At 46.3% G+C, this 27,812-nt stretch overlaps 1 protein-coding gene across 13 annotated transcripts in view; it reads right to left on the reverse strand.

Annotated features, from left to right (window-relative positions):
* The window catches only part of LOC123285344 (coiled-coil domain-containing protein 93-like), a 157,142-nt gene that overhangs the window by 13,949 nt on the left and 115,381 nt on the right, over window positions 1-27,812 (reverse strand). For 11 of the 13 annotated variants that reach the window (XM_070507484.1, XM_070507480.1, XM_070507483.1 and 8 more), the window contains 7 exons: window positions 19,796-19,832; window positions 17,082-17,174; window positions 16,745-16,795; window positions 15,788-15,874; window positions 3,870-3,952; window positions 1,740-1,777; window positions 246-330 (listed from right to left, as the gene is read on the reverse strand). In XM_070507484.1, coding sequence (XP_070363585.1) covers window positions 1,765-1,777; window positions 3,870-3,952; window positions 15,788-15,874; window positions 16,745-16,795; window positions 17,082-17,174; window positions 19,796-19,832 — 364 coding nt within the window. In that variant the 3' untranslated portion in view covers window positions 246-330; window positions 1,740-1,764. The remainder of the gene's footprint in view (window positions 1-245; window positions 331-1,739; window positions 1,778-3,869; window positions 3,953-15,787; window positions 15,875-16,744; window positions 16,796-17,081; window positions 17,175-19,795; window positions 19,833-27,812) is intronic. The other 2 variants (XM_070507475.1, XM_070507474.1) reach the window with 1 other exon arrangement.

Genomic DNA, 27,812 nt, shown 5'->3' on the forward strand with positions numbered 1-27,812 from the left:
GTGTTCGATCCATGGGGGTTATTGCTAAGAGCAGCCTTTGAACCCCCAGGGCGGGCAGCGCCTGGAGCTAGCCCTGCCCACTGCAGGCTCAGAGGCATGGCGGGGCCCCTCTGCAGACACTGATGATGTGTCTTCAGGTCTGAGAGCACGTTCCCAGAACAACCAGAAGAGGCCTGCTTTTTGCAGGGCCTTCTCCATCACCACCACAAAACACAGGCTGCAGGAGAGAAAAGAAGCCGTCTGACCTTCATTCTACTTTGCTTAATTCCTTCTACGATCTGTTCCATCTGACGCAAAAACTGGTCCCGGGCAGCAGGGGAGGCCATGGCTCTGAAAGAAAGACCAGCAAAGGTAAGACCAGCACAGAGGACTCGGAGAAAGGGGGTGGCACCAAGGAATGAGCCCCATACCCAGGTCATGCCCCAAGTGGCAGCCAGGCCTTTGCAAGGCACCATGGACCCTGGGATCCCAGGCAGTTAGGGATCCCAAACTGAGGAAGGCATGAAAATTAGCCTGGTTTTTTAAATGAATGTGAATCTTTTTTTTTTTCATTCTCCCTACAATTTTCTTAACTAATCTGTATTTTCTTACAGTAAAATAAAGTGTGACTAAAACTAACAAAAATATCTTTCACTGTGAAAGATGGCAGGTACTGCTTAAGAAATGAATTCCATTTAGTTTTTAAAAATCTGAGGATTTGAAGGCACTCCTCAAGATTGGAAGGCATATTCTCAGATTTTCCTAAAAGCAGGCTGGGAAAACCTAGTCCTGTTTCGAGAAGCAGCCGTTAAACAAGTGGATTCCCTGATGTCCTAAAACCCTTCCCTTCACCTCCCGTTCTGCAGGGGGAATGACGCCAGAAGGATGGGAGCACACGGATACAAAGACTGAGAGTTCTTCCAAAGGATAGGCTGACGGGCAGAACTCACCACAGTAACACTCAAACTGCAGCCTCTCTCAATTATCAGGAAATAAAGATGAAGGCGCCACTTTTAGAAATGTCACAGGTTGTAAGTCACTAATTGAATCTTATCGGGGGCTGTGGGATTTTTGTTTGCTTTTAATTAGAAATGAAGCTTAAAATCTAGAGTTTCTAATCCATCAAGATCTTAGCTGCTGGTCACCTGCCAGGGGACAGCAGAGACCCTGTGCTGGAAGGAAAGGAAGCCTGCAACACAGAGAGCACGCCGTGGGGCTGCCCGGATGGCAGGTCGGCCAACCGCAAGCTGGAGGGTTGCGATGATTTGGGGACAGCTGGGCCTTGCCATCCAAGTTTTGGAGAAAAAATTCATATCTGAATAAAGTAGTTTGGAGGATGCCTATTAACTTAAAAACAAAATCTACCGCAAGATTTTAAACATTATATAATTTCATCATCTAAATATTAAAGCATCTTTAGTGCTCAAGAACAAATGCTGTTAATCTGATCTCAGCAAGACAAAAGGAATACAGGAAGAGATCATGCTAGTTAGGCAGAGGCAAGTTATTTGAAAGTTAACTTTTTTCCCTAAGATATTCCCTTGGTATTTTCAAAATTCACTCTAATATCATTGTGTTTTTGCAAGAATTCACGACCATGTAAAGCAAGACATGTTTGCATGCTGCAGGAGGGGTGGAAGTGTGAGAACCCCATGCCCAGCCCAGTCTCACTCAGCCATGCCACCGCAATGTGACAGTGAGCTGAATACCAAGTACAGGGCACCGAGGTAGTGACAGGGAGCAGGACCAACAGCACTTACTGTGAGAAGTTCTCGTGAATTGAGTTCAGCAGGCTAATCTGAGGAATAAAGAAAAAAACAAAAAACGATAAGCAAAAGGCTGAAAGGTCCTTGTGCCACCTCCACCACTGGAAGGTTGTCTCGTCTCTGGAGCCTGCTTCTGAAAGGAACATACCTTGTTTGTATAGACGAAAGTAACATGAGAAAAAAGAACAACGGGTTCTTAGCCCCACAGTATTGCCCAGGGAATGTAGGAAGAGGGCTCCTTGAAGGGACCTAAGACCCAGGTGGGAAGACGCTAAAATTAGGGCTCTGGGCTGCTGCCATGACAGCCCTTTCCATCTTGCCAAACACTGCACTTTATTTCCAGGGCTATCAGCTTAGTGGAGGGTCAGCTGGGGTGGAGAGCGAGAACACTGTGCCCATCCTGTTCTTTCCCACAGATCTTTTTGCCAATGTGGCCAGCTGCTGGGTGGATTTGAGAGCCTCCATGGGAAGGCATCATTCAAGGTCCCCATTCCCATGGAAACTGCCATAGCCCACAAAGTAGGACCCTCTATCTGCCCCAGTGGCACAGTCCAGGGCAAGGCTCTGAGACTGGAGTCTAGAAACCTAGGTCCTCTTTCTGGCTGTGTCACTAACTCAACTTGTGAGCTCAGGACCAAGCCTTTACTATACGTGGGCCTCAGGTTCACAGTCTGTAACATGGAGATGATATTCTTGTCTTTATGGCTCCACAGGGATGTTTGAAAGCTAAAGTATCACATACATGGATTTGGAATAAAATGCAAAGTTCTAACTGTGTTAATATGGCTTAGAATGAAAAAGCCCCCAGCCATCTGCACACTCCTAGTTTTTAAAAGGAGGCAACAACTTCAAGCACTGTTGAGGACGCCTGGTCAACGGGGTTCAAAGCTTTCTCAGAAGGGCATGGCCCCCTAAGTTAGGGGTGGCAAGTCTTCCCCGTGCCATGTAGGAAAACCCCAAGGACAGGGTGTGTAGCAGAGCCGTCCCACAGGCTGGACGTAAATCCCACCAAATGCACTCACCTCACCTGTTCAAACATTTATCAAATGCCTGTGATGTGCCCATCAATGTGTTAAGGCCCTGGATACAGAGAAAAACAAAACTCAACCCCTCCTTTCAAGGAGTGCCCTCTGGGAGGAGAGAGATTCATCTGGTTTGACTGACAAGAGGCAATAAAGGTGAAAGGAATTACAGATGCTTCCATTTGGGTTCAGGTAAAGATACATCTGTATTATTGCTCTTACTAAAGTGGTAAACAGTACAGGTTGCAGGGCGAAGATCAAAGGAAAACAATCTCCGTCAACCCCAGGTGAAGGGGTAGGCAGGGACTAATACGTACTGAGAACCCCCACGTGCAAGAAACATCAGAGTCATTTTCTCCTTTAACTCCATCATAACCATGTGAGGCAGATGTTATCTCCCTTTCACAGGTGAGGAAAATAGGGCCAGACTAAAACCCAAATCTGTCTGACTCCAAAGCTCATGCTCGCTCCGTTGCACGGTGCCGCCACCGTAAACACAGGACTATTCTTTTTTGGAAATCAACTGCACACCCTGCCCCATCATTTGTGTTCCAACCTGAGGGTGCCCTGAATCATGAATGGACTTAAGCTGACTGAGTCAGAGCAATATGGAGGGGCTGTCAGTGCCCACAGGAACCCCTTTCAGCCCTGCTTTGAATTTTACAGTCTTTTTAATTCATGCCTCTGTCTGCCACTGACAGAGGATAAAACAGCTATTTTCCCCATGTAAACTCTAACGGCCCACCATCCCATTTTATCTAGCTGGTTCCTCCCTTTCTTTAAAACTCAAAGTAAAGTTTCCCCAACTCCAGGGCCCCCTCCACAGGCAGCGCTCCAGCCTCCACTGTTTCTTTTCATGGCGGCATTTCTCCCACGCAGCCATCAAACCGCTGTCCGCCAGTCTCCCTTCAGCCCTTGTAGTGTGAGCTCCCGGGCACCCTGCACTCTGACTCTGTATCCCAGCAGCGGGCACACAGCGGGCGCTCCTTCCACTTAAATGGAACGCGTTCCAGACACCAAGCTCATCTGAGCTTCCCGGGGTCAACAGCACTGGCAGCCGCACGTCGGATTAAGTTGTTTTCTTTCTTATAAAGGCTCTTACCTCTTTTTCCAAATAGACCTTTTTATCGTCCAGGGTATTATATAAAGTGAAGAACTGCTTGGTTTCTTTGTGCACTGCCGAAACTGTAAATACAAGGAAATTGGCACATGAATAAGAAAATGTATCAACATGACCCTAAACACCCTCTCCTCCATGAGACACAGGGCAGGACTCGGTCCTATCAGGATAGCGCTCACTTGGCTGTCTCGGTGGAAGCCCCACCGGGCACAAGCTGGGGCAGAGCTGGCACAGGCTGAGGGTACGTGGCCGTCATGACTGGCCCAGCCACGAGGGGCTGGAGGAACTTCCCTGTTGGTGTGTGGGGCATGCGGTTTCTCAGCGTCCTTCAGGCGAGGTGTCCTGGGTGGAAGGTGGCAGTGGGGAGTAAGCTGCCATGCCGCTCTTCCTGTTGTGTGGCTTCCTCCCTTCCCATGTCCCTCAGAGCAGGAGCCCCAGCCTGCTCAATTTTGCAATCCCCGTGCTTAGCACAGGCCTATATGGCAGCCCCTCCAAAATATCTACTGGACAAATGACATGTCCACCCAAGGGCAGAAGATGTGCCTAATAATGTGAATTCTCTTCCCACCTGTGAGCACGTGAGGAATGGGGTCTTATTACCAGGTTCCCAACATCTTTACCTATAAAATTACTTTGCATCTCTGTCCCCCCTACCCTTCGTCATTCTTCCCTACACAAGAATGACTTACGAGCAAAGAGCCAAATTCTAGCACTGTTTGTGTGCCACATTTACGAGGGAACGCTGTCCCTGGGGTGATGGGCTCCTATCCAAATGCATCCCTCTGCTTTGTGGCTGGGCGGATGGGCAGCCCCCATGTGGTTCTGAGCCTACGTGACTTCCTCACTGCTCTGAGGTCCCATAATATACAGCTGCCCAGAGGGAGATAAAATCCCAAGACCTGGGTCCACTCTCAGGCTTGGAGCCCAAACTGAGCACTCCAGTTTAGCCATAGCTACAGATCCCAGTGCCTAACGGTTACCAGGCTCTGGTCAAGAATACAGTGGGGTCTGGTTTCCCAGTGGCTCTTGCTCCCTGAACATAGGTTCCTCTGGAGCTGTGCAGCTCAAAGACAAGCGGGAGTTGGGGATATTTGCCGTACATAATTTGGTTAATAATCTGATATAAATATTTTGATGCAATAGTTAAAAACATTCTCAACATCAAAATGTCTAATTTGTATGGAAATCACTTCACTAACTACTCAATATAAAGTAGTATTATTGCTAAGAGCTTTGGAACAGTGGTACTCAATCCTGGTTGTAAAACCGAATCACCTGGGGAGTTTTTCAAGTCTTATGACCAATTAAATGAGATTTTCTGGAGGTGGGACCTAGGTGATTATAATGTGTAGCCAAAGTTGAAAATCAACGCCGTAAATAAACCAGTCAACTTGTAGCTTTATGGCCCAGGAATGTGTCTGTCACCCTTAGCCTATCAAGCTCAAGGACTAGGTGGGGGTTACAGATATTTGATGATTAAAAAACTGAAGATGACCAAGTTGGATTCTGAAGGAGGAGACAAAGTTGGACAGATGGACAGTAGGAGAGGGGGCTTTGGAGCAGTAAATCCTTGACAGAAAAAATTTAAATCCTTGGGGCATCTTAACTGACTTCTACTTGAAGAGTGCAGCGTCTCTCCAGGAATGCCAAGCATCTACAAATATTCCACTTTTGTTTACACTGGAGCAAGGGCTAAAGTGCCAATCTAATTTTGTTCAACAATTTCAGATTAAGAACGTGCTTTCAAACCCACAGTGTGGATTAAGATGACGTATAGTGCAGATTCAATATTTTCTAATAGTTGACAGATACTCACAACTTTTACTCCTAGGTGAACCAAATTTAAATGTCATTCAAGAATATTAATCTGGTTCAAAACAGTAAATTCCTAAGACAAACAGAAAGTGATTACTTTAGCTAAAACTGTACACTTTTGTAATGAAAGAGACCCAAAAGGTTATCTACATCCCAACCTTCTTCCTAATACAGGAATCTCTCCTATATCAGCCCCCTTCCCCACCAAAGTATGGTCACTAGGCTGTCAATAATAGATTCCTATCTCATGATGGTGCCAGAAGTTCTCTCTACTGAACAGATGTCGGTTTCTGGCACCGTGATGAGCACTCACACTGAAAACAAGTAAACAGGTAATATAAAATATTTTTTTATAATCTTTTAAAAGATCTGTGAGCTAGCAAGAACGTAAGAAATCCTGGAAAGCCAAAAAGTCAGCAAAAGTGGAAATCCAGGAAGGTATGTGTATCCACTGAAGTTGGCTTTTTTCTTGAGTATTTGCCCAAGCTAGGTGATTTCAAGCTTTGAGTTTTAGAATTCAACAACTGCTTTGCATAGACCTTGACACAGGTGTAGGAGGAAACAGATCTGCAATGAGCTTTTGTAACAACAGATTGGCCTTCATGTAGTTAACAACCTAAATTCACACACTACGTAGACGGTCCCTGAACCCGCCAAGTCAAGACTCTGTGCACAATGGACTTGGTCGTCTGCAGTTTTCTTCCCACTGTGACTGTCAGTGAACACAATGTCACTTGAGCCAAAGTGCTTTAAAAACCTGTTTCTGCCTTCATCAGTCTAGTTCTTTTAGCTTTAAGGGTGACATGTGAAAGAAATGAAAACTTTAGGTTCCCTAATAAAAGGGATGTTTGAAAATGGAGCAGTTAGCTTTCTGTCAACTAGGTTACGGATCTCTTCAGTTCTGTGCTAGAATGAACGATGTTATCTGTATAAAAATAACTTCCCATTAAACAAAGCAGTTTGCATAGCACCATCTCTTAAACTCAAAGGCAAATGGAGGAACTCACAAATTTATATGTACTTTGGGCCTGTTCTTGTGCATGTTACTCATTTTAATTGGGCTGGAGAAATGTCAAATACCGAAACGGCACTTAATATCCTGATATTAGTGTACATTAATACATTGCAGATGCAAATTTAAGGGGCTCTGCAGAGCAATGAGAATTGCTCCCTGGCAATAAGAGAAAGGATTTTGAAAGCCCATGTGTGCTTAGAACATATACTGTCATAACGGAGATATAACAGTAAGTTTGTATGGAGACGTCAAGATTCTTCATGTGCACTGCAAGTATTTTCTCTCTGTTTATATGGCTCTTTGAGTCACCTGTCTAGTAAGAGTAGAATCAGAAAGAACTTTCCTGTCTCAGTGTTATATGAATGATGAGTGGGCCGATTCCATTGACTGGAGCTCAGTACTTATGAGGCTCTCCCAATCAATGATTGGGACCAATACATGATCCCCAGGTGAGCCGGGGTGTGCCCAAGTGCTTGTCAGAAGCAAAAGCAAATCCTCTCTGGAAGAACAGAGCTTCAACTCTTGGCCTCAAAGAATTTCTCTATTAATTTCCAAGGAATATGAACTCACAGTCAAAAGTCAAAATTACAGATGAAGTCAAAGTATCATGAGCAAAAGCCAGCAGAAACAGACAGCAGAACCAGACCTGAGAAGACTCACATGCTTATACACCATTCCTCCCTGCAGCAACAGAGACTAAGGGTAATCACTCTTCCACATAACAGTCCAACTTATCTTACAGAAGCATCCACGGCTCTTTCCTCTGTCTTTTCTCTAACAAGATGTCGGTCCCTTCACCATCGTGGCTGCTATCCTCTGGACATAAAAAAAATCACTTAGGAGCTAGGTTAAGTACTCCGGATGGAGTCTGAGGGCTGCAGATAGAGCAGGATCATCGCTTCGAGACCCATGAATTTCAAAGACCCATATTCACGTAACCTGCTGAGTCTAAGGTACAGCTCTGGGTCCTAAGGTGAGCAATACAGGATCCCTGCTCAGAATGCAATTAACGTTTACGAGGTGTGAACAAAGTCCAAAACATCCCACTTACTCCCCATGAACTGCTCTCAGGTGAGATGGCATCCTCACAAATCCTGAATTGGTATGACCGATTTTTCCGAAATTAAACAAAATAGTTCACATTTACCTTCTCTAAAAAATGAATTTATTTGTTTGGGCTCGTAATTTCAATCTAACATGTTTTTGAATGTTAATTCTATTCTCCAATGTACCAGCCACCTTTTCTTCTCTAGCTTTAAATGATGTTCAAATCTGGCAAAGCTAATTCCTATGTCTTTATCCAAATTGATAAAGACCCTAGAAGGTATAGCTTGTGCTATGTGGCTTGAGACAATCCTACCAGGTTGACAACTCAGTAGCTAATACCATTCTCTCTGCTCTTAGTTATTGTATTGCATAACTCAGTCACTAAGAATTTAGGAAATCTTGGAGCAGTTTGGAAACACAAACATATTGAGCATTATTCTCTTCAGGTTTACAGGATTCCTTAAGATCTAAATTCTGATTCAGTTTTAAATCCCTTTCCCCACCTCTCTTAGTTTAGTTCAACAAAGCTTTACTTAGAGCCTGTCAGGTATGGGGCACAGTGAGCAGCGCTGGGGAAGGGGAAAAGACACAGACCTTCCCCCTGGACCCTCACAGTCTAGTCGGGGAAACCCAGCTCATTCACAAATAAAGGTGTTGCATCCTCCACATCTCCCCAAGCCTAAACTGTGCCACAGAGGAAGAGAGAGTTTTCAAAGCTCTTCTTGTTCCTTCTTCTCCCTCCCCTCCTTTCCTCCACAAGGTTTACGAAAACCCATTGTGTTAGGCCCTGGGGGTAGACAACGATCCCAGCCCTCGTTTACAGCAGACATTCTGGTCCTGGAGACAGGCAGAGACAAATAAATAGTGCATTGTTAGTCGTGCTAGAAGAAGACGGCAATGAGTTGATCCATACAACCTCACAGAAGAGCCTGTCTTCAGAAGAGAGGTCACCCTCCAGGATTATTGGGTGAGTCTGCACAGAGCCTTCCAGTCATCCACCAGCCTCTATGGAGTATTTATTCTACACTAGGCAACAGGGATACAGAGCTGAAAGATGAAATCTTGGCCCTCCAGAAGTTTACAGATTTAGGGCATGACTTATCTAACACCTGTGACTTGATGTGAAGAAATGAAGTCTAGAAGGAAGGGGTAAAAAATCTACCCACGCCCTCACTTTTCCTCATCCCAACCTGGGCTTTTCTATCTGTGGCCACAGAAAGAGGTTCGCAAGAGGGAAACTATTCCCTTGTACCACACTTCCTCCCCAACTCCACAAGCCAATGCTGCTAGAAAATGATAAAAATGTTTTTTGGTGTTTTTGGCTGGATGCCAGGATTAGAAACATTCACAGCTAAGCTTATTAGAAATCACACTGGTTTTAGATCAGACCTGATTCTCTAACAAAGTGGTCAGAGTCTTCTGGTCGCTAAACTTCCCGTGACCTTCTGACCCAGGCCAGGTTCCTGGAGTATGCTATCTTCTCTCAGTCCCCAGCCCTCTTAAGCTATCCTTTTCCATTTCACCTCAACTGGGTACAATTTTAAAAAGTCATCCATTCTACCTATGAACAAGAAAAAAGTTCAATATCAACTACAACAACCACATTTCTTTGGGCAGACACTGACAGTTCCAATGGCCACACAAACCAAGCAGCAATTGTCATCCACTTGAAATCACACAAATTATATTATTCTGTAATTTATCTTTTTACAGGTTGACGGACTCCTAACCGGGAGCTCCTCAGGGCAGCATCCATGTCTTCCTCATAACCCTGTCCCTGCCCCCCACACCTGACACTGCCTGCGACATAATGCATGCTCAACAGATGTTTGCTGAAAGAAGAAATCATCCCACCTAGGAGGTCAATTCTGTCAGTTCTCTGGCAGAAAAGAAACCAAGCTGAAACTGAAAATATCTCCAAAATTATACCAATTTTCTTTATAAATGTTTGCAAAGCCTTCATAACACTAATTGGAAATACAAAACCAGGGTAGAGAAATAACAAAATGAAGGCAGCTACCTAAGAGGGAAGATGATACATTAACAATTGATTATTTGGGGTCAATTCCATCCAAGCTAGTTATATAAATGTCCTGAGGGCCTACTTTGCAGAAAGACCTTACAGAGGTGCTGGCTGACCTGTGTGCCCAGCATCATTTGGTTTAATAAAAGCAATCCCGTCCTTTGAGGAATCACTCTCTTCCACTCTCATTCCAGAAGGGCTGCCAGCCACAGAACCCACTTCCTGGCCAGAGGAACTGGCCCAGAGAGGAAGACGTGACCGGAACCATGCCGAACATAGGAGAACCTTTCCATAGGATTTCACACACGGATGTGGGGAGGCTGCTGTAAGACGGAACCGATATTTGGTGAGGCCTCCAAGGTGGTAACGGAGAGAGACACAGTGAAGCAAGGGCAACAAGATATGACAAGGCTGTTTTAGCCCCTAGGACCCTGCATTCACGGGCCTCCCAGTTCTGAGAGCTGATGAAGACTCCCACTGGCTTATACCTCCATTCTAGGCAGAGTTTCTATTGCTTGCAACCAAAAGGCTCCTATGACGCACACTGGCCAGGCTAGTGAGTGACAGACTTAAGAGGTAGTTTTCTCTGCTGCTTGCATTATAAAGTGAAATAAAATTACCATGGTAGATGGGGGACAAAATCCACTCTAGTCAAATGCAGCTGTCTGCACTCTAGGGGCGACTTTCTGTCCTTTGTGTTTTCTGACCACACCCTGGCCATTACTTCTTTCTGGCTACACCATGATCTAATTACCTAATGAGATTCCCCAGGTGCTCTTGAAAGATAATTTCAAGACAAAGTAGAGGCTTCTGATTCACAACCGGAGAATGGTCCTCAGAATCAAAGGTCAGAAGCAATGGTGCCAAAATTTTTCAATTGCTGGACAGGAACACCTCCAAAACATACTGAGAAAAAAAAATTCCTTCCACAAATAAGTCCCTTGATGACCCCAGAATTCATCTCACCATGGAAATAAGATCAAGATGTTGACAGTCTTCTGGCTAGGATGATACCTAAAGAGTTGGATGAGAACATCTGAATGTCGTATTTTCCAGCGACATGAAAAGCCACTGGCACATCCCAAATAGAAACTTCCATAGCTTTCAGCAGCTTAGGTGTGACTGGGTGTGAGTGCCTGGGCTGTATCTTTTTCACTTTTACTTATTTCTGTGGTTTTCCCAATATGACTGAGCCTCTTCTCTTCACTTAGCCCAAGGTTGGCAGCTGGATGGTGGGAGAGTCTAAAGAGACATGGTCACTACAAAGCCAGGAAGGCAGATACTAAGGATAGCAAAGGAAGTCATCCCCACTTCCCCCTAAGGATGCTCCATCTCGCCAAGGAGACAGGTTTCAAAGTCAAGATAGTCCTGTATGCAAATCTGGAGTTTATTAGCTACACAGTAATGAACAAGTTACTTAACTCCTCTGATCTTTAGTGTCTTCATCTGCAAAATGGATATCACATCACGAGCTTTTGTACTGAGCACCAACACTGCCAGTCATTGGGCAAGGCTCTGAGATTACTGAGAAGAGTGAGATGTGGTCCACATACACATAAACAGATGGTTTCAACTGCATATGAGTAAGTATGATGACGGAGGAAGGCCGAGGATTATAAACAAGGAGGCAGACACTGTTCTGAGAATTAAATGAGATAATGGTATACAAAGTACCTGGACACAGAAGGCACTCAGGATAGATTCTTATGATTCCCCAAGAAAGCTCTGTGCCTCTAGATCCACAAAATGCTCTAAGATCCTGTCTCAGGGAGATGCTGACCAAGGAATGATTTCATTGCAGAAAAGTATTAAAGGGGTTGAAATGGTGGATGGTTGGTTAGAATATGGCATTAGGGAAAGTCCCTTCCTGCCCTTCTGGGGACCCCGCACTTTCTCTGGCTCAGCTTTATTCCCTTTCTTCTGGCTCAAATGAGTGGGGGATAGTAGAGCAGAAGTATACATTTAGTCAGACTTTTTGGTTCTCTGCAAATTGCAGTCATAGATTCTTCTTCCCTGTAAAAATGAATGCTAACATGCAGGGAGCATAGTAGACATCAACACCAAAAAGCACAGTGGGGCCTCACTGAGCACATTCTGGGATGGGCGTTACCCTTTGGAAACAAAGAAAGATGGTGCTCCTTGGCCCAGAGCTTACTGACACTTGTGAATTATACATCTGGAAGCTTCTCTACATTCCTGTTCCCTGCTGCTTTACACGAATCATATGGAATTGAGTTACACATCTCAGAGACTTGCTTTGAAACACAAAGATTATTTATCATGTTATATTGTTATAAGAACTTGTGAACTTTACAAATGAAAGAGAAGCCTGTACATGTTTTTTACTTCACTTTTATATCCCAACGCCCGTTGACTTCCCAAACACTTCTACTGCGCAGGTTATTCGAGTCACTCCTAGGTCACAAAACCATCTTCACACTTTCACCCTCCAAAAATTATCTTGTTCCTTTTCTTTACTAAGCAAAAATATCAGCCTAATTCGGGTTTCTTTCCAGCATCACCAGTGACTTCCCTCCTGGGCATTCCTCAATCCCATCTCTACTTCCAAGGGTTTCATTACTGAGACCCTGAATGTAGGGGCATGAATTTTAGGTGAATTGCCAGCGCCCAGTTTCAGTCCAATCTACGGTAGCAAGATTCAAGAGAGAAACAAACACACTGTGGTGGACAACTCTAAGATGGCCCCATGATCCCCAGCTCCTGGTGTTCAGGCCTCTGTGTAATCCCCTCTCCTTGCCTGTGGGCAGGACTGGGACTTGCTTCTGACCAAGAGAAAACAGCAAAGGTGACAGGACGTATGTGATTGCATGTACACAATTACGTTACATAAAACTATAACATCTGTCTTGTGAGGAGGTGCTCTCCCTTGCTGTTTGTGATGAAACAAGTAGCAGTGTTGGGGAGGCCTGTGAACTGGGCCCCAAGAGCTGCTGATCTCAGCCAACAGGTGGCAGGCAACTGAATGCTGCCAATAACCATGCGTACTTGGAAGCAGATCCCTCCCCATCTGAGGCTCAGATGAGACTGCGGTCCCAGGCAGCAGCTGCAGTGCAACCTTTTGAGAGTCTGAAACAAAGGACTCCGCTGAGCTGTGCCCAACTGCTGACTCACAGAAACTGTGAGATAATAAATGTCTGTTGTTTTAACCTATTACCTTTGTGGTAATAGAAACTCTATTGAAATTTACAAGAAAAACATCACATACCAAAAGATAAATGAGTAAAGGCTATCACAGACAATTCAGATAGAAGAAAACAGAAGGAGCAAACAAAAACACAGAACCATGTTCAGTGCTCCCAGTGGTCCAAAGAGGTACCACTTTATAGCCACCAAAGTGGCCAGTAAGACAAAGGAACAACCACAGCTGGGAGCGTTCAGGCCATGCTGAGAAGGCCCTCACCAGTGAAAATATTTTATACCATTACAACTTACTTGTAAAGCCACACAGGAGTCAGAACCCAATCATCTAACTCCTAGGAAAACTTAGCAGAAGCTATCTGCTCAGATTTTACAACAGTGTTATCTACAACAGCAAACAGTTAGAAACAACTTAAAAGTCTAATAATACAGTGATGTTTAATAAACTGTACTTTATTAACACATGGATTATCTATTAAAATAACTGCGAAGGCCAGAAACATGGAAAATGTTTACAATATGACCAAAAAAAACGTAGACTATAAAAATGCAAATAAAGGCCATCACTAGCTGAATAGTTACAACGTGTCAGGCATTGTTTTAGGCATTTTGGTCACATTTAACTACATCTTCACAACACCCTGCCACTAAAGTAATATTATTCCCATTTTATAGATGAAGATACTAGGGCAAAGAGAGGTTACAAAAATTAGCTAAGGCCACCTAGCTGGAAGTAGAGGAGTCAGATATGAACCAAGATATGACTCCAAATGCTGTAGGGTTTTTTTGTTGTTGTTTGTTTTTGCTTGAGGAAGATTCGCCCTGAGCTAACATCTGTGCCAACTTTCCTCTATTTTGTATGTTGGCCCCCAAATGCTGTGGTTTTAAGTGCGTTGTTCTACCTCTTTTAGACATTTGTGACAACTGCAACTATGTATAACTATGGATATCGGGGACACACACTGGAAAATAATATGCTAATGTGAAAACAGCACGATATGGGAATAGGATTAACAGCAATTGAATTTCAAAACCATCATCTTTAAGGCTATATGACTGACCCAACACAAATGTGAGAGACAATCAAGCAATGGACTTTTGACCTCTAATTCTCCATGAGAAGTTTAATTATAGATAGGTCCTTGGAAAGAGGCCTGTCTAAAACCACCTCTAATTTCACTCTTTTCTGGCAGAATGCAGTGGAAGCAGAGAATGGTCCAGGATACAGAATACCCAAATGCAGCCATCAGAGTTGGGTGCAGATCACTAGACAAGGGTGAGGATGGGAAAGCTCTGGGGATAAGAGACCTGGGAGGGAACACAGAAGCGCAGTGCTGACTGGGGAAAACAGGTAAGCTGCAGGACTCCAAGGCAAGGAGAGCGCTGGGAGAGAGAGCTGTACGGTCATCCAGAGGAGGGTCTGCCTGCTTGCTTTCCCTCTGACAGTAACCTGAGCTCCTATCTGCTTGCAGTGGCCAAGCACAAAGATAAAAACGAGCGTCCCTGTAGAAATAACAGCGAGTACTCATACAGCTGTCTTGTTTTCAAAACTAGATTCAGCAATGCTACGTGGCAGCATAAGGGCAGGTACAGACTCATACTCTTGCCATCCAGGTGCCCGTGTAGACGCCAAACCAAGACACTTTCTTCTCAGGGCAGTGAAGTACACACTTTCCACAACAAGACCTTCAAGTCTTTGTATTTGTGCTTTTAGGATAACCTAACTCCTTTTCTGGTCAGATCTCAGAGGACATGTTGACCACTGTCACCTTTCCTGAGGGGAAACTGGAACAGAGGACACTCTGGACTCTATGAAACTTAGATTAGAAAACCCATGTTAAGAAGCACTGACTCGCAGGGTGGGGGACATGAGAACCCCACCCCCAGACATTCTGTGCCATTTTACTCACTGTCTTGCTCAGAAAGCCCATCACTTGGTGGGAGATGACCACCTGCTGTGCTTACAGCAGATTGTAACTCCCAGCTTACAGGTGACATCCCTTCCCCAACTACATCATCCGTGCAATCACTCCAGAAGAACACTGCACAGAGGGGCAGAGCAGAGCTAATTTGTCATCAAGGCTTTTGAGACAGGAAAAGTGAAGCTGGATGCTTCAAAAGACATCACCGTTTTAGGGGGGCAGACTAAGTATGGCTGGGGAAGGAAGGATGTGAAACAATGACCTGTAAATCTGATTTTACCAATACTACATCTCAGCCAGACCAGAATCAGTTACGTGCAAAATGATTAATCACCGTCTCCCTGAAATATTCAAGGTCTGGCTGCCTATTCTCAGGATGGAAAAACTCTAACGCTGATGTATGACTTTCAGGCTTTTGTTCATTCTCTACCCTTTTAATAAAGAAGAACAAAAAATTTTGCCTTGGGCTTGGTGAGTTATGGGGTTTATCTCCCAAGTGGCAAACCTTCACTCCTCAGTGCAATCACCCGATGAGCCCAAGTTACAGGAAGCGGGCAGAGAAGGAAGGGTGCCCGTGCTGTCCCTCAGGCAGCGATTCGTCCCATGCCTAACTGCTCCGAGACAGGTTTTCTTTTAATAGAAAAGGTTTCTCTATTTACAGAAGCAAATATTTACAACAAATATTTATAAACCTATATTTATACAGGTTTTATACTTATAGAAAAATAGGCACTGCAGAAGAAAATTAATTTAACTAATGGGCAAATGCTGACGGCTTCACACGGCGTACATTTTGGACAAGTGTGGCTGAAGAATTACAACCTGACTCCAACACTGCTGGGGAAGGCTGCAGAGAATCAGGAGAACACATCCTTGGGGTGTCACCTGAGGCAAAGACTCCAGGGAGGCCCCCACGTACCTTCTCCGCGTACTCAGACACGATCTGCTTGATCTCGGCAGAGCAGAGTCCCACGATCTGGCCCACGGAGTTTGCAGTGAGATGGGTCTGCAATCAGAGGGAGGGTGTGTGCTCAAGACCATGCCTCCTCTTTCACAGAACTGGAAAACCTGAACACTCTGAGTATTACGGCAAAATAGATAACATTTCCAGGGGAAAACATAATTTGGCTTTTGTTTCTGTATTCATCAACAAGGAAGGGAGAAAACAGGCTGACAACAAATGTTAAGGGACCTCTCTACCTCCTGGGTCACTCAATTCACTGTGCTAGATTCTCCTCAGACCCTGGATTCCTCTGGAAATTGGCTCTTTACTCCACCTACCCCATCCCAAGGTCTCTCTTCCTGAGGGTCACTAAACAGAGGCTAAGGGAACTTGAAGGCTTAGGACTCAGGAGGAAAAGAAGTACAAGTGGGAGAGGAAGAGGAATCTCAGATCTCCTAAACTCTCTCTTCACTGCCACAGGCCCTTCCCGCCCTAAAAAGGAAAGATCCTTTCAAAGCACCTGGTTAAACCTTCTGGACAGGCCTTGAGCTCTGGCAAGACCAACTATAAATTCAGTATTCTATTTCTCCCTAGAAAGTGTGGGAAGGAAACAGAAGACAGGGTCTCCTTTGAGGTGGGCTGAACAGCGGCTCTCCTGCAGAGGCCCTTGTGATGCTGCCCCAGCAGGGACATCCTGCTCTCACAAAGGTCCTTCAAGTCTCCCTCCTGGAGGTTCCCACGGATAGCAACACTATGCATTTATAAAAAGCTGCCCAAAAGAAAGATCCCAAGGAAACAGGAAGCACTGAGTACTGAAAAAAGAGGGCTCTGAAGAAAGTGGTCCCTCTGGGAGGAGGGCCCCACAGAGCAGAGCAGGGTGGTTCCAAGCCCCGTCTCCACACCACGCCCTCCCCCATGACACTCCCACCTCACCTCTTCATTTGCCATGGCGGTCATCTTGGTCATCAGTGACTGGACGCACTGCTAAAAGAGGAGTGGGGAGAAGGAGTGGTGAGCAGATCTCACCAGGTAAGACTTAGGCAGTACGTCTAAACAGCTCTTTGTGGTGGAATCCAAGGGTTGTTTTACTTGATCTTGTTTCAGGGTGAGGTTCATAGAGGTGAGAAAAAGAACTAGAAAGGCTGTGAAAGGCCAGCTAAGAGAAGCTGGCTGTGGAGGCAACTGACATTTTGGAAAGCTGGGGATGAAAGTGAAATTTCTACCCAAATGATTTAAACAGAAACCTCAGGGGCCTGCAAGGGCCACATACCTCTACAGCAGCTCGAAGCTCATCTTCCTCATGGGCATCAGCTTTTTCTGTAGCCGAGAGCCCCGTGGGAAGTGCCATTTTCGTGTCCTCAGCCTGGAAGGGAAGATGCGAAAACAGCTGAGCACTGGAGTTGGAGACTCAGCAGAGAAAGGATAACATTGCAAAGAGGCACGAGTCTGTGAAAGAAAACACACAGATCTGGAAAGCTGAACCAGTCCCTGAGAAAGAATGGAAAATCCAGAGACCTGAGCTTCCATGCTGGCTACAGACCGAGCAGGCTGAGCTTCAGGCCTTGGCCAATGCCTGTCTCCATTTGTGAACTGCTTGCTGATTAAATTCATATCAGGTCACACACATTTGCCAGACTTACCCTTGCACTTTGATTGGGTCTTGACCCACTTTAACACCTTCGGGGAAGCTCATGGCCTAAAGAAGTCTTTGTTCAAACTGCCAGTTGATACCCATTAGTGAGACATGAAAGCAATTTAGCAGGTATAACTAGCATCTAAATAAATTAAATAAAAATAATAGAACAGAACACATTAGGGTGCTTTGCATGGAGAAAGGAATTAAGTATTGCATTGTGAGACTTTCGCTTTTGGTATATATGTGTGTGTACTTAATCATGATGAAAAATAGAATTCTTACTGTCAAGAGTGGTCAACAAAGTTTGAAAACCACTGGTCTGAAAGATGTAAACCTAAACTCTCTCACTTGGTGATCAAGCTCACGCTAGTGACCCAGCCTCAGGCTCTCAACGTACCACACACTCAAGACACCTGGATTGACTGCTGTTCTTCAAGCATGGGCGGGAAGTCTAGAGTTCTTGGTTTCAGTTCCATCTTTGCCATTCACCAGCTGGTGACCTCAGGCTTACCCTCTCTGGACATTAGGGTCATCCAGGGTTGAAGGAGAGGACTCATCTCAGATGCTCGTCTCAGACCATCCCAATTCTAGGATGCTTTTCTATAACAAGCCTATGACTGACCAGGGCAGCAATCTGACCTCCTAACTGCTGGGTATAGGGATGGGGAAACAAGACTTTCAGTTCAAATGTGCCATCTGATAGAAGAAGGACAAGACAAGCCCAACATGAATACTACTGCATAGGAATCTCGTATTTTTCCAGTCATAATGAAATTGCCTTATCTCAGAATAAAGTCCCATATAGACATTCTTTTCAGACTTAAAATTACAAATCAAAATTAAATGTACACACCATATTCTTAGTATATACCGGATGCCACATGACATGTGCAAATCGAGAAAACACCTTGCTTTGGAGGAAACAACTATTTAGTTGAGTGAAAACACAAATATCGAAAAAAATAAGTAACAAGAAAACCAAAAAAGAAGATGATATAATCAGTGCATGACTGATTACTGATAATAGTCAATGCTTTCTAGATGTTTACCATGTGCTAGATCATTCTATGTCCTTTACATTTTAATCCTCACAACAATGCTGTGAAGTAGTACAATTCCTGCCCCCATTTTAGAGAGGCTGTGACCTAAGGCACAATGATTAAGTATATCGTCCAAAGTCACACAACAAAGGGGAGGAGCTAGGATCCGAAACCAGCCAGTCTGGCTTGAGAACACATGCTCCTAGTCACTGTCGGTGCCCTCCGATGACTCTGAGACAACAATTACTACAGGAAGTAGAAGGAGGCTAGGGGTCAGGGAAGGCTTCCTGGAAGAAGGACTGACGGACAGGGGATCTGGACAGAGGGAGGGGTGGCAGGAGAACAGCAGGAAGAGTGGCATCTCATTCAAGAAAATCTGGGAGTCGGGTAGGGAATGAGAAAAGAGGTTATTAATAGATCTGAAGCTGCAGGACTCTACTTCTTAAGAGGCCAGTGACCACTTTAGTTAACACTGCATTATTCAAAAGGCAGTGGATAAGAGCACAGGCTTTGATGTCACACAGATCCAGGTTCAGATTCTTGTTATGGCACTTGAGGAGCTGTGTGATCTTGGACAAATCATGGAGCCTGAATCTCAGCTTTCTGATCTGAAAAACAGGAATAAGCATCTTCCTTATAGAGCTGTTCAGAGAAGGAAGTAAAAAAAACACATGCGTGCCCTGAACAAAGGGCCTAGAACATAGTCCAGGTTTGGCACTACGAGATTTATATGCCTGCCCTGGTGCCGACAATTAAGGATCATTAATAAATACAAATATTAGGAGAAATCTTTGAGACTCCTTTGTGAAATTAGAAAACCTCGACTTACCTGATTTTCCACACCTGTGCTAAGGGTATCCTAGCACAGGGCAGGCCTGTAATTTATGCTTGTGTTCTCTCTCACTGCCAGCATCCTGTCCACACCTGCCTAGGGTCTGTCTCATCAGATGAGGAGGGTTCAGGGCCCTGTGAGTGGACTTCATCTTCACACGTCTGGAGTTATTAGAACCCAGTGTCTGACCCCGGGCCATGACTTTCAATCACCCTTCACTTCCAGCCCCACGATGAGGCTGCTGCTTCAGCTCCCTGGCCTTTGGAGGCAGCAGGCTGGTGATGCAGGAGGGGGATGCAGTGGCCACAGGCAGCTGGCACATCCCTGCTGCCTCGCGTTGGCCAAGGACGAGAGCCTGGCCGGCAGCAACCCGGCCATCCCACCGCCGCTAGGCAGCCTGTCACTGCAGACAGAGGCAAAGGAGGGGGCACTTCCGTCTCTCAAATATTCTCTTCCATTATCCAGGCTTTTCTTACCTTCTCTGTTTGGCTCTGGCGGCTAAATCCATATCTCCTGCAGGCCACAAAAAAGGGGAGTTCGATTACTATTCAAAAATCACATAAATTTGGTCAAATGCATTTTGGTTCCATTTTTATGAGAAAAGCCCCAAAGAGAATTAGGCTTAGGCTATTTAGGGACTGGAGAAAATGTTTTAAGTGCCTAAACTGCAGACATATTTCACTGTTTTTGAATAAAAGGCCAGTCATCATATTTGCCATATAAATAACATAAATGGGAACTCTCAGATAATGCAGAGTGCAACTTTCTTTTTCAGGGCAATCATTATTCCTTGAATCAGGAAATGCATTTCGGATCCACAGTTTAATCTAAAAGCCTTATAAATATCTGTATAAACAAACATGGGTGTGTTTGCTCAAGCTAAACATGCTCTCTAATGGCTACTTTCACACCTCAAGTGCAGGCCATTTTTTATTCTCAAACATAACCCAAGCACAATGTCAATAATGTGGTGTGTTCACATCACACAACCTTAAATTCAAAGAAACTCACCAATGCACTTTAGCTTGAATTAGTTTATTTTTAGGTTCTGTTTAATATCTACGCTTTTTTATTTTTGAAAAGCAAGTATAACAATAAAAGACCATTCAACTCAAAACAAAAAGCACAATGCAAAACACCCAACCTCACTTACCTTTAAGTAGTTTATAAGGAAATAAGGTTACATGCAACCGTTGAAGAAAACCAACTGAAGACTTCTGCTCTGCCCACGCTCACACCATCCCTCACCCGCACGGTTAGTGTGCTGGCCTCTTGCCTGGTCTTGGGCCTCCAGCCTCACCCCACTCCCACTTTTCCTCACCATTCCTCACCCAACTTCCCATCGGTCAGATCTGCATTTATTGATGGCAGGCCTCTTCCCTCAGGAGAAAAAGGGCCTCCTCAGCACTCTCCATAGGGCTCCTCCTCTATGGCTCTAACCACAGCCTCACTCCCAGCCGCTCATCTCCATCCACACGCTCCTCTCCATCTACTGCCTGAACAGAGAGCTCTGCCCACGCTGTGCCGTTCTCTTCCCTCTTTCCACTTTCCTAACCACTCCTCACATCTCAGCTCTAAAGCTACCTCCTTTCCAAAGCATCCCCCATGCACAGACACCCTGCTGTGGGCAATCCACCCCTGTGTCTGTACAGGTGCCCCCACTTCCCAGATGGCAATCATGTCCAACTGCCTGTCTGCATCTTCTCCTGAAGGACATCGATGCTACTTTTACATCCTTTATTTCCAACGCATGCTGAACGAATAAACAAAACATAAGTGAAAGGAAATGCAGAAATCAAGAAGCCAAGAGTATCACCTGACCTTGCAATAAGTTGTCCTATAACTGGAGAGACCAAAAAGTCACCGCTGGGCACAATGTGCCCATCCATTAGGAATTAATCTACAGGCCCAAAGTGCAGCAGACTGAGGTTAAATCATGAGTATTGAGATAAACTCTGGAAAGGACCTCATGGCAGCCTCTGTGAACTGGCTGAATCAGCATCTACTGCGTCTTCCTCTACCGCAGAGGCTGAACAACAAAAAACTGTTTTCCATACTCTCTTGCACCTAGGTTTCTCCACGCCATTTAGGTTCCTCCACTCAGATGCATTTGCTGGAGTTCTGAACGTGCAACAGTTCGATGAGGAGAGAGGGAGGGCATATCAGATTAATTGTGCTGGTGCAGATCACAGTAGCAGAAACCTGGTTCTGGGGTCGCAACTGTCACAGTGGCTTCCTGACTTTGGTAGAAGCAGTGTGGTTCCCTTGTCAGCAGCTGTAGCACCAGCTTCCCAATTCCATAGGCCGCTAGTTGGCTTCCTGATCAAGGAGACAGGAGAAGCATATTTGGAGGCTCAGTTCTAATGTGACGCTTGGGAAATGACACTGGCTCAGCCCAGATTCCATCTCTTAAGCCTCCCCATGGATCCCTGCAATCCAGCGGGAGGGTTGTGTCTTCTCAACCAAGTACCCTGACCAAGAGCGGTTCTCACCAGTTTCCCGCTCCCAGAAGTCCAGAAGTGTCCTTGCATCTGGGGTATTCCTTTGTTTTCCCGGTCCTCAGTTTCCAGAGACCCTCAGGGCAGAAGACTCACGTTCAGGCAGATAGCCCTTATCTAAGGCCCAGGAATTTTATGGATTTCCCAAATAAAGCAGCAAACAACTAAATCTGAGTGACTCAATTCCCAAGTCCCATCTACTCCTCCTTAAAGACAGAGACTCTGGGAACACTTTCTGACCAGCCCAAACTAGGCTAGGCCCCCCGAGGTGTGTGCTTCCATGTACAGACCAGCAGTGTACTCCCACGGTGCCCAGTAACTATGTGTTATGTGTAATCTGTCTGATGAGCTCCTGGAGGGGAGAGAATTTGCTTCATTCGCTTTTTTTTTCACATTTTTAAATTAAGGTAAAATTCATATAACATAAAATTCACCATTTTAAAGTGTATACTTCAGTGGTTTTTAGTGTATTCACTATTTTGTGCAAATCCCACCACTACCGAATTCCAGAATAGTTCCATCTCCCCAAAAAGAAACTCCATCCCTACTAGCAGTCTGTCCCATTGCCCCCTCTCGGCATCCCTTGGCAACCACTAATCTACTCTCTGTCTCTATGCATTTGGCCATTTTGGACCTTTCACATAATGGAATCATACAACATGTTGCCTCCTGTGCCTGGCTTCTTTCACTTAGCATGTTTTCAAGGTTCATCCATATTGTAGCATGAGTCAGCACTTAATTCTCTTTTATAACTAAATAATACCCTACTGTATGGACAAACCATATTTTGTTCATCCATTGCTCAGCTGATAGACAGTTGGTTTGTTTCCTCTTTTTGGAGACTGTGAATACTGCTGCTATGAATATTCACGTACAACTTCATTCACTTTTGTTTCGATACCGCCTGGTACGGTGCCTGGCACACAGTAGGTACTCAATAAACGTTTGCTGAATGAATGAAAAGTCCAGCTCATGTTCCTAAAGGGCTCCTCCTCCATGTGACATAGAGGCAATGCTTCCATAACAAAGAACAGCTGTCCTCAGTTGCCTATTAATGCCTGCCTCATTGCGTTCAGTGTCTCTGAACAGAAGGTGTTCCAGTGTCTCCGGGAGACTCTTCCATGTTGTCCGAGCTTCATCAAGAGAGTAAGATAGCCCTTTACGGCCTGTCATCCCTCACAAAGAGCAGGGGAATGCTTCCACTAATTTCTACTACAAAAGCATTTACTTCTCTTTTATCCTTTCTATGCTGCTCTATCCTACACCCTTTCCCCTTGCCCTGTCAGCCCTGCCCTTTCTTCCCAAATGCCAGGCTGAACTTCAGTGCCATATACTTCAGTACGTTCCTGCCTTCCCTATCGTGAGCTCCGACTCCCCAAGCGGGCTCACGTCCTACACCGTCAGCATCAATGGCGTCCCAGCCCTCTTACCCCTCAGTTCCCTTCCTCATGCCCTAGACTTAGTATCGGGTCTTCGACATCAAGGGGGACCATCCAGAATAGCACAGTCCACGAGAAATACGGGAGCCACACACAGAACTTAAAATCAGTAGATTCACCTCTCAAGACACTCCAAACATACTCAAACATTGTCCAATAGCTAAACCAATCATGAATTTTTAAATTTAAGTGTGTCTTAATTAAAATTAACATTCTGTTCCTGAGTCACACTAGTCACATTTCAAGTGCTCAATAGCCACATGTGGCTAGTGGCTACCACGTAGGAACTCACAATTCTAGAAAACAAACCAAACATCAAGAACAATAGCCACAGGGCAAATTAAGACACATATCAAACTATCTGCAACCCAGAACAAAACAGGGACATTAAAAAACCCCTAAATACTAAGGACTGTGGGCCCTAGTCTTTGTTCATCCAGCAAGCATTTATTAACTACCTTCTATGAGCGTGTCATCGGCCTTACCGTGAGAGGGGACACAAATAGCCTGGGAGAGACACGTCAAATTTCATTTACTAAGTACAGAATGAATTCAAGGCAACTCGAAATTAAGCCTCAAATAGTGTAGAAGAGGCTAATTCCAGCATTCTAGTGGCTGTACTTCAAAATTCCACTTGCAAGTCAAACACGCTGCACATAAAACGCATTTCCCCACAGTGGCAGTTAGTAGAGCATGGTTAGGTGTTTAAGTTGGCTCCTAAAAGTTGATTTGATCTACAATAAAATTGAAATACTACAAAGTTACAATTTTGTCTAAGCCTAAAATCAAACTATGAATCCCTGTATTTCCAACAGCGTAACATTTAAACAAATATAGCCAAACATGTTTTTAATGGACACACGGTCCTTAAGGCCTTCAGCAGGGCTGACCAGGCTTAAAGCTCAGCCATATTTAAGCCACTGAAAGTCTAAAAGAAGGAGTAAGGTGGAATGCTGACCTCAAAGCCAGATGCACTGTGGGCCTAGGCTGACGAGTGATCTTCAGTCCCAAAGAGGAAACTCTAGTTTCAGACTTTCTTCCTCTCGGAGTCAAAATACTTTCCCTCTGATCAAGAGGTGAGATGAAGAGGAAAACAGAAGTCCTGACAACAGATGGGGAATCTGGATTCCTAGGTGGGGATGAGCAAGTAAGGGATGCCACGACATAAAGGGAGAGGCAGGATACAGCAGAGCGAGTCTAACAGAGGGTGGATGGACGCGCCAGGTATGTGTGAGTGGGCTTGGACAGCACCACCTGCCACGGGGCCGCTGCAGGAAAGGGTGACTCCCCCAAGAGCCCAGCGCCCCCATATGGGAGCCAGCCACCCAGGAGCCAACAGGCCAACATACTCTGCCTTGGGGGATGAAGCTGTCCCCTGAACATGCACAAGGAGGCACTAGGTGAGGGAGCTAGGAGGGGGAATAGAGTCACAAGAGCATCCAGTCTGCCAGCTGCTCCTGAGCCCACACACAGCCAAGCATTTTAAACCAACACAGGGAATAGTGGCAAATCTAGATTTTAAAAGTTAACGCTAACATTTAAAAACTGGAAGATTACCAACAAAATTCCAGCTGTCTAGCTTATTTTATGTATGAAATGAGATCTGGCCACCTGTGACAGTCCCTCAAGGCAACGCTCTTCTGGAGCTGAGCTGCAGCCGCTCTCTGGACAGCGCTTGTGCTCCCAGCTTGCTACTCCCTAAGCTTCCCCCTGCCCAGGTCCTCCACAGCCTGAGCCAGCCTGACCCCTGGAGGCATCTGAATTTGTGGTCCTCCCGTTAGCCCCGTGGAGCTTCACTCCTTCACCCGGGACGTGACCACAGCAGTGTCCGGCCTGGGTTAGATGCACGGGGAATGCAGCCTCAGAGCAGGGGTTCACTGAGTTCCCCGAAGGCAGCTGAGAAGGGGTGTGGGTGGGCGAGGCTTGGGACCAGGGGCTCAGGGAAGTGTCCCCAAGGAATGCTGTGTCTTCTGACTCCAAAGTTGCACCCTGACCTCCTGCCCATCTCCCACTACCTCATGCATCACTACAGCCGGGTGTTCCACAAACCCTGGGCATGCTGGGGCCATGACCCTGGGGTCAGCACCAAGGGCACCAGCAAGAGGCACCCATCCAATGCGCCATCTCCAGCAGCTCAGAGAGCACAGCGCCACAGTGAGGAGGCCACTGCCAGACCCACTTATAGTGAGAAACTGAGCCTCCAACTGAGCCTCCAAAGGGACAAGGGACTGGTCCAAGGTCACGCAGACTTGAAAGGCTTAGAAGCCAGGTCTGCCGGTCTCTCACACAAGCAGACAGGCCAGCCTCAGGCGATGACAACCAGGTGACCTAAGCACAGAGCGGGCTGCGTGTGTCATGGTGGGGGTGGGGGTACTGGACAGGCAGGCTGAGGAACAGATGCCCAGAGGGCAGTCTCCCAGCGTGAGGGCACTGTTGTCTGGAGAGCAGAGCAAAGGCGCTCCTGCTGGAGGACCAGCTCGTCCTAAGGCCTGGAGGCGCTGCAGGATGAGAAACACGGCTTGTACATGACAGAGGGGGACTCCGGAAGCCGCCACCCTCACGTGTGGAGGCCCCTGGACTCCCACTCCTCCCGGCTTGAACCCCACCCTGGCAGCTCTGTCTCCATCTAAGTCTCTGTCTCCCCTCTTTCTGCTGCCCCGAGGCCCAGCCCCTGAGCCAGCTCCTCCTCAGCATCCTGTGCTTTCCACATTGTTCTGTCTTGGTTCAGGCACCACAGATGCATTCCCTCCCTTGAAGTCATAATTAAGTTTCTCATTACTGAGGAACACCCTCATGACCTGACTTCAGAGTTTAAAAAGAATTAACATTGAAAGAAAATCGATGGATAAGGGTCAAAATGAGCACAGGGTGAGGTCACTCAGTTCCTGGGAATGAGGAGCCCTGGTCCAGGAGGGAGAGAGGAGGTGAACTTGACCCCCATCAGGCCCGTGGGTAATCCTCTCATGTATTCAGGGTTTTAGCCATCATCCCATGTCTGAACCCATTTCTGCATCTGGCCCAGAGCCCCCCGAGGGCTCACAGCTTGGAGAGCTCATCAGAGTGTGATCACAGCACTGGGGGCCCAGGTGAGGCCAGAGGGGCTGCAGGAGGGGGTGGGGATCAAGAACGGCTTCATGGAGGAGACAAGGTCTGAGCTGGGTCTCCAAGGACCCGCCATCATCTAGCCAGGGCCTGGCACCAGGCAGGAACCAAGTCCATGATGAGCGAATGAGTGAGTGAACGAATGAACAGGCACCCACCTAACAGACAGAAGGAGGGGCAGCCAGCCCAAGCCGAGGCTGAGACGCAGGGCTCCTGGGGAACATGGAGAGGGGCTGCTGTGGGTGCCCACCTCGCCCCCTTTATGGCCGTCCTGACGCCACAATAGCCAATCTCTGCCCTCTTGGGAGCCCTGGTCTGCGCTCTGCTCTGCGATGCTGCTCACCATTTCCAATCACACCTGCCTGTGTCACCTCTGCGTCCCCATTTGTAAGTGTAGCAGCCATTTGGCAGTTTGTGAAGAGGGGGAGGTCAGTGTGCAGCCCAAGGCTGAAGACAGGAGGGAGAAGGTCACAGGGTTCCCGAGGCAGTGCATCCAGGGGGTTGGCACATCGGCAAGGCAGGGTGGGGAGGAGTCCTGCCTGGGGGTGGAGGAGTCCGCTGGGGGTGTTCCCTCACCCAGAGGGACTTCATGGAGAGGATGCAGACATGGGGCAAGGGCTGAACTCCGTTTAGGTCAAGCTGACTTCAAGAAGCTCAAGGACACTCAGAGAGACAAGTCTAGGGGGAAGTGGAAGTGGGGGTGAAGGTGCAACAGAGGGTCAGGGTCGGAGCTCGAGACTCAGATGAGATGGGGCAGTGGAGGGGCTGGAGGACAGCGAGGATATTCATCCAGTGGGGTCGTTAAGAGGGAGACCACTGTGTTGATTTCACAGCCTCCTGATGCCTAATACAGCTGGGCCCAGGAAGGCCATTCAATGAACACATACTGACTTCACCCAAATTCACCCGGTTCTACATTAAATCATAGAATAGAACAGAAGTTGCTGAACTCAGGTTAACTAGCTAGAAAGGTGAAAGCAAGGATTATAAACAAAAGCGAAATTCAGATTCGAGACAAAACTAACACTCCACACTAATAACTAAGACTCTCTAAGTTGTAGCCCACTGTGGCCTCAGGGCCTTTGCACTTGCTGGTCTTCTAGCCTAGAACACTCTACCCTCTGCATTGCTTACTCCCTAAAGATCTTCAGGAATTTGCTCAAGTCCTTCCTCACTTTTTCACCATGGTACATACTCCCGCCTGGCTTTGTGTATATTTTACTTACTTTTTCTCAGCCCCCACTAGGCTGGCAGCTGTATGAGACTGGAGACCTCTGCCTGCTTCTCCCACTGCTGCCCAGTGTCCGGAGCTGGCCCAGCAGCAGTAGGGCCTCAGACTTGCGCTAGTGAGTGAACGCTGCAGATTACAAAGGAGCACGCTTCCAGGAGTGCTAAGCGTTATCTGTTCATTCGCTGTCCATGGAGCCCTGCTCTGTGCCCAGCCCTGACTCAGG

This window comes from Equus asinus, chromosome 4 (assembly GCF_041296235.1).
Source record: "Equus asinus isolate D_3611 breed Donkey chromosome 4, EquAss-T2T_v2, whole genome shotgun sequence".
Lineage (NCBI taxonomy): Eukaryota > Metazoa > Chordata > Mammalia > Perissodactyla > Equidae > Equus > Equus asinus.